The sequence below is a fragment of the Marmota marmota genome, unplaced genomic scaffold (genome assembly GCF_001458135.2).
Source record: "Marmota marmota marmota unplaced genomic scaffold, marMar, whole genome shotgun sequence".
Taxonomy (NCBI): domain Eukaryota; kingdom Metazoa; phylum Chordata; class Mammalia; order Rodentia; family Sciuridae; genus Marmota; species Marmota marmota.
Genome location: NW_025999968.1, coordinates 14,280,981 through 14,293,894, shown reverse-complemented (window position 1 = coordinate 14,293,894; position 12,914 = coordinate 14,280,981). Strand labels below are relative to the sequence as shown.

The window sequence follows — 12,914 nt, the reverse complement described above, 5'->3', positions numbered from 1 at the left end:
TTGTGAAACACTGTGCTTGCCTTCCTGTTGATAGTGTTTTCATGAATACTGTAATGCTATTATTCTTCTTGCTCAAATAATTGAATTGTCTTCACAATTTCAATGCAACTTATGTGGCAAAATGCACATAAAAGTGTAACTTCTGTCCATTTAAATAAAATTAATATTCTATAAGTAGTTAAACCTGGACTTTCATGCTAGAAAATGTTCAGAGTAATGCAGATTAAATATATTCATGTTTCCTTTACATTATTTTAACCTTGGGAGAGTATTCATATTTTGGTTTCTTCCAAATAATATCTTCAAGGTTTAGTTACAAACAATGCAAGAACTAATCCAAGAAATTAAATTGGGGGGATGTGAGAATAAGGGAAATATTATTTTGCTGATTATTTTCATTGTATTGGCTAACTGAATGGAAAACTATCCCTCTATGAACATCTTAAACACACAGTATCAAGTCCTTGATATTTGGAGGTATGATAGCAGAAATGGTCACATTTATGAACTTCAATCAATTAAAGTTATCAATTACATATATTTTTCAATTTTATTATGAGCAAAATGTGTACTATAAAGAAAAATTCACTCATGTCTCCTTCTCCCTTCTACTGTGAAAGTCCACTTTGAAACAAAATATAAATTACTGTTCTTTATGCATATAAAATTTAAAATGTTTAGTTGAATGCATTATTTTCCCTGACCCAAACACAAAGCATGAAGTATATTTATGTGTTGTTATTTAAATTTGTCACCACTTAAGGACCTGTGTGTTGGCATGCTAGCATAGACCTCAGAGTGTAGCTAAAAACTCATCTCTTAGGAATGATGATTTTGAGGACTTAGTAACACAGGGATCCCATTGTGGGAGGAATGTGTGGGAATCTCAGCTACTCAGGACAAAAAAATGTGAGGATAGTTATTTGCTAAAGAAAACCTAAAGTCTAATGCTTCTAGTGACATTTCAGATATAAGTCTAGATCTGTTTGCTTTCTTACATGTGTATTATATTCCATTAAATAATTGTTAAAGCAAAAGTCACTTTTTGAGGGGACAAATTTAAGATATTCACTTTAAACCACTGTTGTGCACCTCTTTCTACACCCTGTAGCTGGATTCCCTAGAATTTAAAAGAATAGTGTATGGTTTTCTGAAATGTAAAATGCAGCGGAAAAGGTAGTGAATCTTATAGAGTTCCTTTCAATGTCCTCAGGACAGGCTGTAGTTTATATTATTGAGCTACTGCAGTCTTAACGATGCAAAAAATTTCAAAATGAGTCAAATGTAAGGGCTTTCACTCGTATAGTTTTGTGAATGGAGAAGGAACTAAACTGATAATTTTCACGTTTTATAAAATCATTCAACTTTTAGATATATGAATAAACAAATATATCTAGAATTTTAACCCCATAAGAGCAATTTTTAGAATCACTGTTGACATTTCCCATCCTGCAACATCATTTGGGGCAGGCACTTTGTTCTCAATAAGTGAATAAAGAATGATATAAAATTTGAAATATCAAACATACAGAAAAAAGAAAAAAAGTATATTTAGCTCTCACTCTTTTTCAGTGAGTTTACATAGAGAATATTCTATTCCTGTATCAATTAACATTTAGTTTCCTCTAGTTTTTCAGTATTTGAATGATGCTGTGCATATAATATGCATACATGCAAAAACTGATATAGAATAGATTCTCAGTTGTGGAATTGCTAGATGGTATTGTGTTACTATATTTATATATGATATCAACAAATTGTGCTTCCATAAGTTCTATTTAAATTAGGGTGAATCTTGAACGCTGTTGTCGTACATTTTAAGGTCATCTTTGACAATATGATGAAATCTTGGCATACTTTCTACAAAAACAAAGTTTTAAGTGCACCATTATCTAAGATGTGTTTTAAGTATAATTTTAAAAGACTTACAGATGTCTTGAATTTCATTTTTTGTATCCCAAGTTACAAAATTCTAACTAGTAGAATCTTCACATTCTCTGATTTAAATTTCATGAAACACCTCTCAAAAAATAAAAATAAGGGTTCACAACTTTGAAACAATTTTGTTGTACTTGATCATTTCTGGATAAAATTTTTATTATAATCTTAAATAGCCCCAAAAGGAATCTAAATTCTGATGTTGATGATGAAAGTAAAAAGAAAGCAAAGAGATGTAACCACTTATTTCATTTTATTAAAGAAAATTTTATATGCATTTATGAATTTGGGAAAGCTGCCAGTTTCAGGACGTGTTCCTTATGAAGATCAAAGATCTACTCTACAGAAATTACTGTAATAAAAATTAAGTTTGCCCTATGAGAGAAAATCAAGTGTCGCTCAAGTGTGTCTCCTTGGCTTTGCCTGTGATGCTCCTTACCTTCCCATCTGTAGAAACTTTAATTCAGTGTTCAGGCCAAATAAAATTTCCTTAAAGAATTTTTTTTTATGTTTATTTTTCAGTTCTTTACCAGTATTGTCAGGTTCATTGCTAGAATTCCTTTTTATGCATTCCTATAATACTTACTCATTAAGTTCCTTATACCAATTCCTATAGGTTCCTTGAAAAGGCCTTAGTATTTATGTATTTCTTCCACAAAGTACACTTTACACTTTTTCTGTAATAGGTGTTCAGTAGATATTTGGTGCATGATTAAATGTATGAATAGATAATATATCAGATAGGCTTTAAGGGGTCTATAGGAATTCAGCCAGAGTAGAAGAGCCCAAGGACAGAGAGAGAGATGTGGGAGGTCTAAACTAAGTGGGAAGAATTGTGGCTTATCCCACCCCATACCATGTTCATAGTATCATGAACAGCCAACGGTAAATCAAGAAGGTAATTTTCTGTACCGTAAGCAAATACTGATAAAGTATTTTTTTAACTTTGTTTATATAGAGACTATTACATTCATTCAAAGACTAATAAAAAGATAAATCAAGCATTATACAACCCTACTGTATAAGTAAAATAAAGAACATGTATCTTAAAACATAATCTTGGGTACTACTATTAATTTCTAGTTTGCTAAGATTGTCCTTTCCCTCTAGATATTATTCCACAGTGGCCCAACCATTCATCTCAAATGTCCAATGTCATGCATTTTTAAAACTGTAAAGAAATTGTAGGGAAGGGGAAAGAAAGAATTGCTATTGTAAGCATCACCCATTTTTACCTGCCTTATAATATATGGCACTTGAGAAAGGCAGTGCAGAAGTGAACTTCAAAACAGTGTTACCTTACTTCAGATGTAGCAAAGGACCAAGTTAGCTTCCAAGAACTCAAGTTTGTTGAAAGAAAATTGTTAAAGAAAAAGAAGGAAGGAAGATATTCTTCTATTTTTAAAAATGGTGTTAGAGTTTACCAAAATACCTTCTCTTTTCTACTGTTCATTCCAAATTACATGGGGAATTATAGTCTCTTATATCTCACACACATGAATCAACACACATATATACCTTAAAATATATGTTGATGAAAATCTTAAACTCTAATGCAATGAAGTGCAAGAGGAATTAAAAAATAGGATGTTCCATGCACAGGTTTGACTGACACTTTCAAGACATCTATTTCACTTTATACAAAGAAACATGACATTTTATCCTATTAAATAAAATATATATTATAAGTATAGCTAAGAAAGTTCATATAGAGTGTACAATTATGTTCAATTATGGCACATTAATAGATTTGCTAAAATATTTTTCATTTCTGTAAAGAGATTGGGAATCAAATCCCACAGTCATCAATCATTCTCCCATTATAGTTTAATATAATACGTTTCTGTAAGGTAAACAAATTTTATAGTATCCAGTTATTGTTATATACCATGTCTGCCCCTGTTCCTCCATTTGTAATTATTTAGTCCTGCACAAAGATTTGGAAACCACAGTTTTATGGGATGTAAGATGGCAATAGTTGAAGGTTTAAACTAGTGACTCTCGGCAGATGGGGTCTGAGTGCCAATCTTGCTTCCTATGTTTGAAGATTTTGATTGTCATAATGGTGAAGGGCAGTACTGTCATCTAACGGGTAGCAGGGATGCTGCTAATCATCCTAATCCACAGTGCAGCCCCCTCACAGGACAGAGAAATTCAGCTTAAAATATCTGTAGTGACCAAGTCAAGAAACACTGCTGTACACTGATGTTACAAGATGTTCGCATTTTTTATTCCAGTTGTATTCAATTAGAATTGTACATATCCTTATTCATTAATAAAGCAAGTAGGAATATTAGAATATTTGCCTATCAAAATTAGTCAAATAAATATGAAAGAAATATCTAATAATAAACTTCTCATTTATATCTACTCCTTCCCTAGCAATTAATTTGTGCAAATAAGTCTCTGAAATTTCTGAGAAACTAGAATTTAATTCTAATGTCATGAGCTCTAAACAGATCGTAATGGCATTTAACCCTCTTACAGCACCCAGCAGAGCTATAGAGCTCCAATAATGCTTTTAAGGATGGTGGCAGTATGAAAGTATCAATGCAATAAATAATAATTAACTATGCTAAATTACAGCATGTAAAAGTAGACTTATCTAATTCTCATCCTATTTTCTGTACTGTTTACTCTTCTGCTTGATATGTGGGAGCAGCTTGTGAATTTTAAACTATCCCATTTCACCTGTGCATATGTCAGCAATGCAAATATAATGATTTCTCTGAACTTGACAACTGGTTTCTATTGAAAAAAATCATTTGTCATGAATGGTCAGAAATATTACATTTTTTGTTATTTCAACTATGAATAGAATATGTTCTCTTAACTCCCAAATTTTGCCAGTCTGTTTTTGGTGCTTTAAAAAACTTTTTTTTTTTTTCTGGGCTGGGGTTGTAGCTCAGCAGTAGAACACTTGCTTAGCAAGTGTGAGGTGCTGAGTTCAATCCTCAGCACACATAAAAATAAATAAATAAAATAAAGGTATTATGTCCAACTACAACTAAAAAATATATATATTAAAATAAATAAATAAATAGTTTCTGTTACACAGTGTATGACTATAAGTAGCTTGCATTTTATGGTCACTTGCCTGAGATCCCATATGTCATAATTATTTGGTGAAAATATTTTTTTTAATCCTCTTATTACTTCATTATATTTCCACACAATTCTTCTATGTATCCTAAGCATATGGCTCTTTATCTTTGGTTAATAGGCCTTTATTTTAAAACCACTTAAATAATTACATACTGCTTCTCAAATTTGAACATATTATGTATTATTTTATGTCTAGACATATTGATAGCAATGGTAATACTATTTTGTAAAAATGCCTTAATATACAGAATACATTTAATACAGAAGGTTCTAAACCAATTAAAATGTCCTGTGACACACATGCACAGTCATAGCTTGTATTGCACAGACACACATTTGGTTTACATTCTACATTCAGCCTCTTCAAGAAAGGACATCATAGGCCTTCTGTTTCTGCAACAGTACCCAATAATCTATAGACTTCAAAGCCATGAATAATTTAACCAACTAATATTACTGGGAGAAAATTGCAGGGGAATTCTAGTAAGCTACACTTAATTTTCAGATTTGGTAATTCAAAGATAAAAAGCTCTTTCTTCTGTGAAAAGCGTAAACAGAATCATTTGGGTTGACAGGTACTTTGGGTCTTCCTGGCACTGCATCTCAAAGATTAAGACATCTCTAGAAATTAGAGCGCTAATTCATCTCCAAATCACCATGGTCTTTGTAACCATTTTATCCCTTAGGGGTTAGAGATGTCAGCTCTCCAACAGATGCAAGCCTTTAATCTTTCTATCAGATAAACCTGGGAGTAAGTTTGCTCCTACCAGAAAAGTTGATGACTATAGAAAGTTGAAAATTGATTCTAATATAAGCATGATTGTAGCTCCAAATTCCACCCAACTTATCATTTATTCTGCCCCCGGTCTGTGAGCAGGACTTCTGTCTGTAACTTTAGGCTTATTTTCCTGCTGTCCATAGTTCTATCCATGTTTTTCCTCTAGTCAGAGAGCGCCATCCCAGAACTAATTCCACTAATCCCCTACAGATCTGGGAGAACATTTGACAGCCTTTAGTGTATGTGGAAAGGAAAAGAATTCTCAAAGTTCCAGTTAGCAATGTCTCCATGATTTTCAAAGATGTCATTTGATAACCAAAATGCAAAAGACTCCACAATATTCAAATGAGAAAACATTTCGTTAGGAGCCCATTAAATACCACACATTGTTCCTGGAGATGCAAAGATTAAAAACATACAGTCCCTTCCCAGTTGGAATTGTGCTTTCATCATGCTAAAAATGCATTATGTATTTGAAATTCAAGCAGCTTTAAAACCTGTTTTAAAAGGTAGTGTATATAGAGCACATTAAAGTTCTATAAGAAAGGGAAAAGGAAAAATTGTCTGAGAATGAACAAAGCATTAAAATTTGGGTATGGAACTTTATAAAATGTCGCTTTTCCTTGCAAAGGATTCACCTAATTGGTATCTAAGCTTTGTAAAACACTCCTTGGACACTCATTGAAACACCATCCATTGTCAAAGGAAGGCATCTTTTTATGACGGGAGATGATTAGAGAAGCACATGCTTCTACAAGGTACATAGACAATTAATCTTAAAGTGATTACATATCCAAGTACCTTACTACAAACAGATGAAAGAAGCAAAATATGAAATCACACAGTGGTTCCCTTAGTTTGGCAGACCTGCCTGTGTAGTGCATGACCAACCTGAAAACACATGCTGGAAATTCCAAAATAGGAGGCCAATATCATAGAAAACAAGTCCTGTAATGTGAAATACAGCCATTTCCTAAATGTTCTTAATTTGCCTGTCTGTGACCACATTTCTAAACCTGAATTATTAGGACTGGGGATGGCAGGGTGCTTGCCTAGAATGTGGAAGCCCTGGGTATGAGCCTCAGCATCTAAGTGAATAAATAATTTAATAAAATTTAATAAATAAACTGTCATTATTTTTATTTTAACAAGGCCAAAGTGATCAATTTTTGTTTACAGTCTTCTGCTTTTTTTGGTGGTTTAAAGTTAAAAGGAATTACAGTGTTGAGAACACAAAACAATTAGAAATTATGGAGGCACTTTTTTTTATTATGATACAGAACATACGAGAAACAAGAATACACCTTGTCTCAAATCAACTGAAGACATATCCCTGTTTTCTGTATTATGTATTCTATATCTTAACAATTGCAAAAAAAATTCATGAGAATCAGTTGTTATGCTGCATATTTGTGTGAAATATGTTCCTATAGCTTGTGTTTTTGTTCACTGGGACAAATTAGTTAAAGAAGTATAAACCTCAATTGATATAATTATAAAATAGTTTTTTAAACTAATGTTAATGGTTATGAAATAAACTAATGTTAATGTTATGAAATTTTGTGTCCACTGTGATTGATGGATAATAGTGGAAGATTGCATCTATCCAGTCCTGTTTCTTTAGAAAGTTCTCAGATGGTTTTATTTATGTGCTGCAGATTGCCTTAGCTTTGCCCTTTAGCACCACCTGGTGGAAAAAATATTATTTCTTTCTCTAGTTTAAAACAGCCCCTTCATACTTCATATTTAATTAAGACATATGTTAATAGATAATTAATGGTAAAAGTTACATCTTAAAGTCAATTTTAAACAAAATAAACTTAAAATTATATGAGGTTTTTGCTAACTATGATGGTCAACATAATGACATCTGAGGGCTTTGCTTTTTAATTAACACATAAGATTTATACAAATTTATGGTGCGGTATTTTTTGTGGTATTTTATAGTGTGGTATTTCAATACATGTATATAGTATGCACTGATCAAATCGGGGTAATTTGTATTTCTGTTTCACTATTTCTTTATGTTTGGAGTCTTTAACCTCCTTTCTTCTAGGTTTCCATAAAACACATAACAGGATAACATAAACTGCACCCTCCTATACCATAGAACACTACTATGAGTATAAGTAGAACCTACTTCTCTGACCCATGTTTTGATACCCATTATCCAGTTTCCTGCAACTCCCTCCCCCTTCCAGTCTTGAGTAAATACTTTTCCACTTTCAGTTTGACCTTTCTAGCTTCTACACATGAGAAAGATCCTGTGGTACTTGTCTATGTTTATAAGTAGTTGAAGTTTTTTAAAACTTCATGAATATATACAGATGTGAATAGTATTTTACACTTCAATGAAAAAAAATGCTTTTCCACATTTTAATTATTTATCATTTTTAATAAAATATTAAATAAAACTAGGAAGTTTCCTATACCAAACCAGCAAATTGTGTTTTAAATTGGATTGTCTACCCAAAATGCAGCTAATTAATTTATTTATAATGTTATCTATGAAAAATTTTCATACTATGAATTTTTACCATATTATTATTTTATGGAAACATAAAATTAAAGATGGCATTTCAATCTATATTACTACCAAATAAGTCATTTTTATGTTCATTTGCCCACACAGAAACAAAATTGAGTTGTGTTATATGTGTTACTTCTCAGTTTTTTGTTTTTTTTTAAATTCTAAGTAGTTATATATGACAGTAGAATGCATTTTGACACATTATACATAAGTGGAGTATAACTACTTTTTAGCAGTTAATAGGTTTTTTTAAAAATTTCCCAGAAGATAATATTTTTAACTGAGAAATACAAATATATTTAAAGCTAGTTTTGAGAATTTTTAACATGTTAATTATTGTACAGTCCCATAGCAATTCTACTATGTTCCTATGTTATAACTTCAAGAAAACACTTGAAATCTCTTTCTCTTTTTTCCTTTTATCTAAAGGCCTTGGATGGTATACTGTAAACTCAGCCTATGGAGATACCATTATCATGCCTTGCCGACTCGATGTACCTCAGAACCTCATGTTTGGCAAATGGAAATATGTAAGTGTGACCTATCTGGGAACTGCTTAATTGCTTCCTGTTTTATGGTTTCATGGAGTATACAGGTCTACCATATACTCCCCATGGAATTTTGGGCAAGTGAAATAAACTATTTTTTCATTATAAAGTGAAATAATATCTTCCTTGTTATGTTATGGTGAGGACTACATGAAGTAATTCACATCAGAATACTTACTAGTGCTTGACGTGTGGTGATTTCTTGTGAAAGTAAGCTCTCAAGACTGTAGGGATGCAAAGTCCCACCCAATTTTGCCTGTGTAAAGGCCATGAGAAAGGAAAGGAAGGCAAGGCAGCACACCACTTCCCTAGATCTTCCTCTATTGTGCAGTTCACTATAGGTGACTTTCAGATATTTGCAGTTTCCTATAAATATGGAAATGTGAAGTCCAGGCTTATAAAGACAATATTTATTAGCATCCCCAATAGTCTAACAGCATGGGTGTCTACCATATAATTCACCTGCTGAATCAAATTCACTGTCAAAATAAATGGAATCAAGTGAAAAGTATTTTCTCTTATCATGGAAAAATCTAACTGTAATCCAGGGAGTATTTTTCACCTAAACTGAGCTGGCACAGCAGAATTAGAAACCAATCAAGAATGGCAAATTTGAAATTGTTAGTGAAGTGGAAAGCTCTGGCAAACCCATCAGTTGCATTTAAGGTACTGTGTGCTCCGAAGTCAGACTTGATCAGTACCTGTAGTACACATGCTCTAATTTAACATGAGCACCTGAAAGACAAGTGGACGGTGTGGAAAAAGTGAAAGAAAACATGATAGGATAGGCCAGTTTCTCGCCATCACAGCTCCCAGTGAATGGAGATCACAGGCCCTGTTCACTCCTCCCAACTCCACTCTCTCCACCTCTTCATTAGCATCTGCCACAGGGCCTGCCATAGGAGAGTTATCTCACCATTATCAAGTATTATCATAAAGAAACCAGGCTGCTGAGCTCAGCTCTCAGCTTTATCAGTAGAGACCTTGAAAGTTATCTAACCAAACCCTACTTTCATTATCTAATCTGTAAATGAGACTAATACTGCACTTTAACTTACAGGGTTGTTATGAACATTAAGTCAATTAATTACTGTGTAGAAAGCCCAAATAAAGTACCAGCTATGTAATTAAGTACTAAAATATTAATAATTATTGTTTATTACATAAAGGAATGAATATAGAAACTAACATATATCCCATAATGAAGGAATGATTGAAGGCAAAGATTTGCACTATAACCCTGTGATAAAACTAAAAGATTTAGGAGGAATATTATTAATGTATTCAGATATTTAAGAAGTTAAAACTTTTGGACTCCAAGATAAGCTTAGTAGCTTAGTAACTCATTTTTATAATATAAGTCTCCATGAATTTGCCATGATTTTAACATGTTTTATCAAACTTTACTTTTTTTCAAAAGCCTTATGAGGTAAGTAAAGGAGAGCTTGGTCCCTGTTTTCAACTAAATTACTTACTAGGTAAGAGAATTTTTGTTGAACAGGGAAAGAATTATGTCATGTGTCTCTGTTCCAGGCATCATTTTATATGCCAGATTATATCATATTTTGATAATGTTTTCATAGGGAAGCCTTTTGAGTTGAGTTTTTATAATGCAAGTAGCAGAATTATGGATGGTAGTGGTTAATCTGAGTCTTGCTTAATGGACGTGATTGTTTTACAAGAGTAAATACTGTTCCTCTGTGAAGACTATTAAAGGACATGCTGTGTAAAGATCAGCCACATCAGCTCTGGTTGAAAGATGTGCACATTTGAAGAATGGAGATTAAAGTAAGGAATATGCCAGAGATAACTGCCCAGGATATCTAAACCACTATTTTCAATTCAAGCATATGACTGCTGTGATGGTTTTCTAAACATCATTTTATATACTCATGTGTTTGTTTTTTTCTATTTTACACTAAACATAAGACTGGCCGTCATCAGTTTCAAAGAAGTCACCAATTCTGTCCTCCAGATGTGAGAAAAGCTCAGATTCCAAGAGCTCACTTTTTCATTTTCACACATTTCAACCAATACCTATAAAGGAACCTATGGCTCTAATTCTTATGAAGTGATTTTCTGTAAACAAAGGTCTATGTGAAGCTTGTATAAAAAATTATTCTTGGTCAAAAAGTATACATATTAGTGAACTAATGTGATGAAGGAAATTTGTTGCTTTATATACTTCTAAAATGTTGGAATACACTAGTCTTTTAACTTTATTATTATTTTAATTTTTAGGAAAAGCCTGATGGCTCTCCAGTATTTATTGCCTTCAGGTCCTCTACAAAGAAAAGTGTGCAGTATGATGATGTACCAGAATACAAAGACAGACTGAGCCTCTCGGAAAACTACACCTTGTCTATCAGCAATGCAAAGATCAGTGACGAAAAGAGATTTGTGTGCATGCTGGTGACTGAGGACAACGTATTTGAGGCACCGACAGTAGTCAAGGTGTTCAGTAAGTAGTCTGTAGAGTAACTGCTAAGTGGGATTAAAGGCTGGTACTTGAACATTTTTCTTTTAGTAAAAAGACTGATCTCTGTAATGTCTCTACAGCAGGCATCTATGTAAGAGGATTTCTAGAGATCTTCCTTCTGCTCATCCACGCTGTCAGGAAGGAAAACAAAGTCTAAAATTCAAATAGGAAATTTGCAGTGAGGAACTAAAAGCTCTGTTGTTTTGTCATGAAAAATTTTCTGAGACACAGAGTAGTACAAGTGATAACTGGCATATAGTCTCTAACTTTCACTGATGTGTACAAATAAGTGTTCTGTGAAATATACAGATATATTAACACACATATGGTTATGAATATCATGCATACATATACATGGATTGGGTTGAAAGATAAAATTTTACCATTTTAATACATAAAAACAAGAAAACACAAATTCAAACTATCTTATGACTTAGAGATCTACGCTTTCAATTTGCATATATACATATATATTACATATACTAATATATCAGGGGAGATATATATATATCTCCCCTGATCCTGGTTTCTAATGCTTATTTAAACTTCAAAATAGTCACTTGGTTTAGAAAATTATTCTAAAATAAAAAGCTTAGCACATCACAAATGACTGTGGGGGGCACCTCATGGAGAGAAAATAGAGTAGGGTTGGAAGTAAAGAAAATTATGGAAGAAACTTAGCTAATTACTATAGTCACTATGGCAAAGTTATTTTGCTTAATAATAATGTATAGTTAATGTTACTGTGCAAATAACTATGCAAATAAATGACTTGAGAAGTTATAATTAGAGCATTTCATCTTTTAAAATTCAAATAAAAAAAAATAAAAAGTCCCACCTCAGTTACACCATGTTCTAGCAATTACAGGAGGAAATATAAGTATGAAAAATTTCAGAATGCCAATTCTTTTTAATTAGGGAATAAGGTCTCACTTTCCAACTTTTTTTCCTTTGCTTTCTGATAACTTGGCAGCACCTAAAAATTATTAAAATAAATAGTGAAGAAACTCAGAGGGCCTCCAACCACAGCTAGTAACCATGGATTTCCCAGTTATCTTCTAATAACCTGTGCAACTAAGTAGGTCTGTCCCGTAAGTATTTATGTAAACTTCAAAGAGCCTATGGGTTCATGGTGTGGACTCAAAGAGTGCTTATACTATCAAAGGGAGCCTTTGTTCTCAAGAAGAACCTTGTAAAGGCATATTACATGTTTCAGTTGATTAGCTTTTGCCTTAGAGGGCACTTTCGGGAAACCATCCACATCTCGATCATTATATGCATCAAACCAAGTACAGGTGTTTGCCAGTCAGGCCGACTTCCATGAAACACAAGAAATAATTAATTTCCATTCGATTTGTCATGGCCCATGCCCTTTCTTTCATTTATTCTATTTCATATTCATATTATTTAGAAAAATGGATAATTGCAATGCTCAGGACACATTTTCCGAAGAGATAAACCAAAATATATTTATTATAGCCCATGATATCATAAATATTAACAAGATATCCAGAATGTACCATAGTGGCCACCCAA

General features: G+C 32.7%; 1 protein-coding gene across 2 annotated transcripts in view; it reads left to right on the top strand.

The window, feature by feature from the left end:
• Nucleotides 1-12,914, top strand: part of Alcam (activated leukocyte cell adhesion molecule) — a 186,332-nt gene that overhangs the window by 132,635 nt on the left and 40,783 nt on the right. For both annotated transcript variants that reach the window (XM_048803378.1, XM_048803380.1), the window contains exons 2-3: nucleotides 8,781-8,881; nucleotides 11,141-11,360. In XM_048803378.1, the coding sequence (XP_048659335.1) occupies nucleotides 8,781-8,881; nucleotides 11,141-11,360 (321 nt within the window). The remainder of the gene's footprint in view (nucleotides 1-8,780; nucleotides 8,882-11,140; nucleotides 11,361-12,914) is intronic.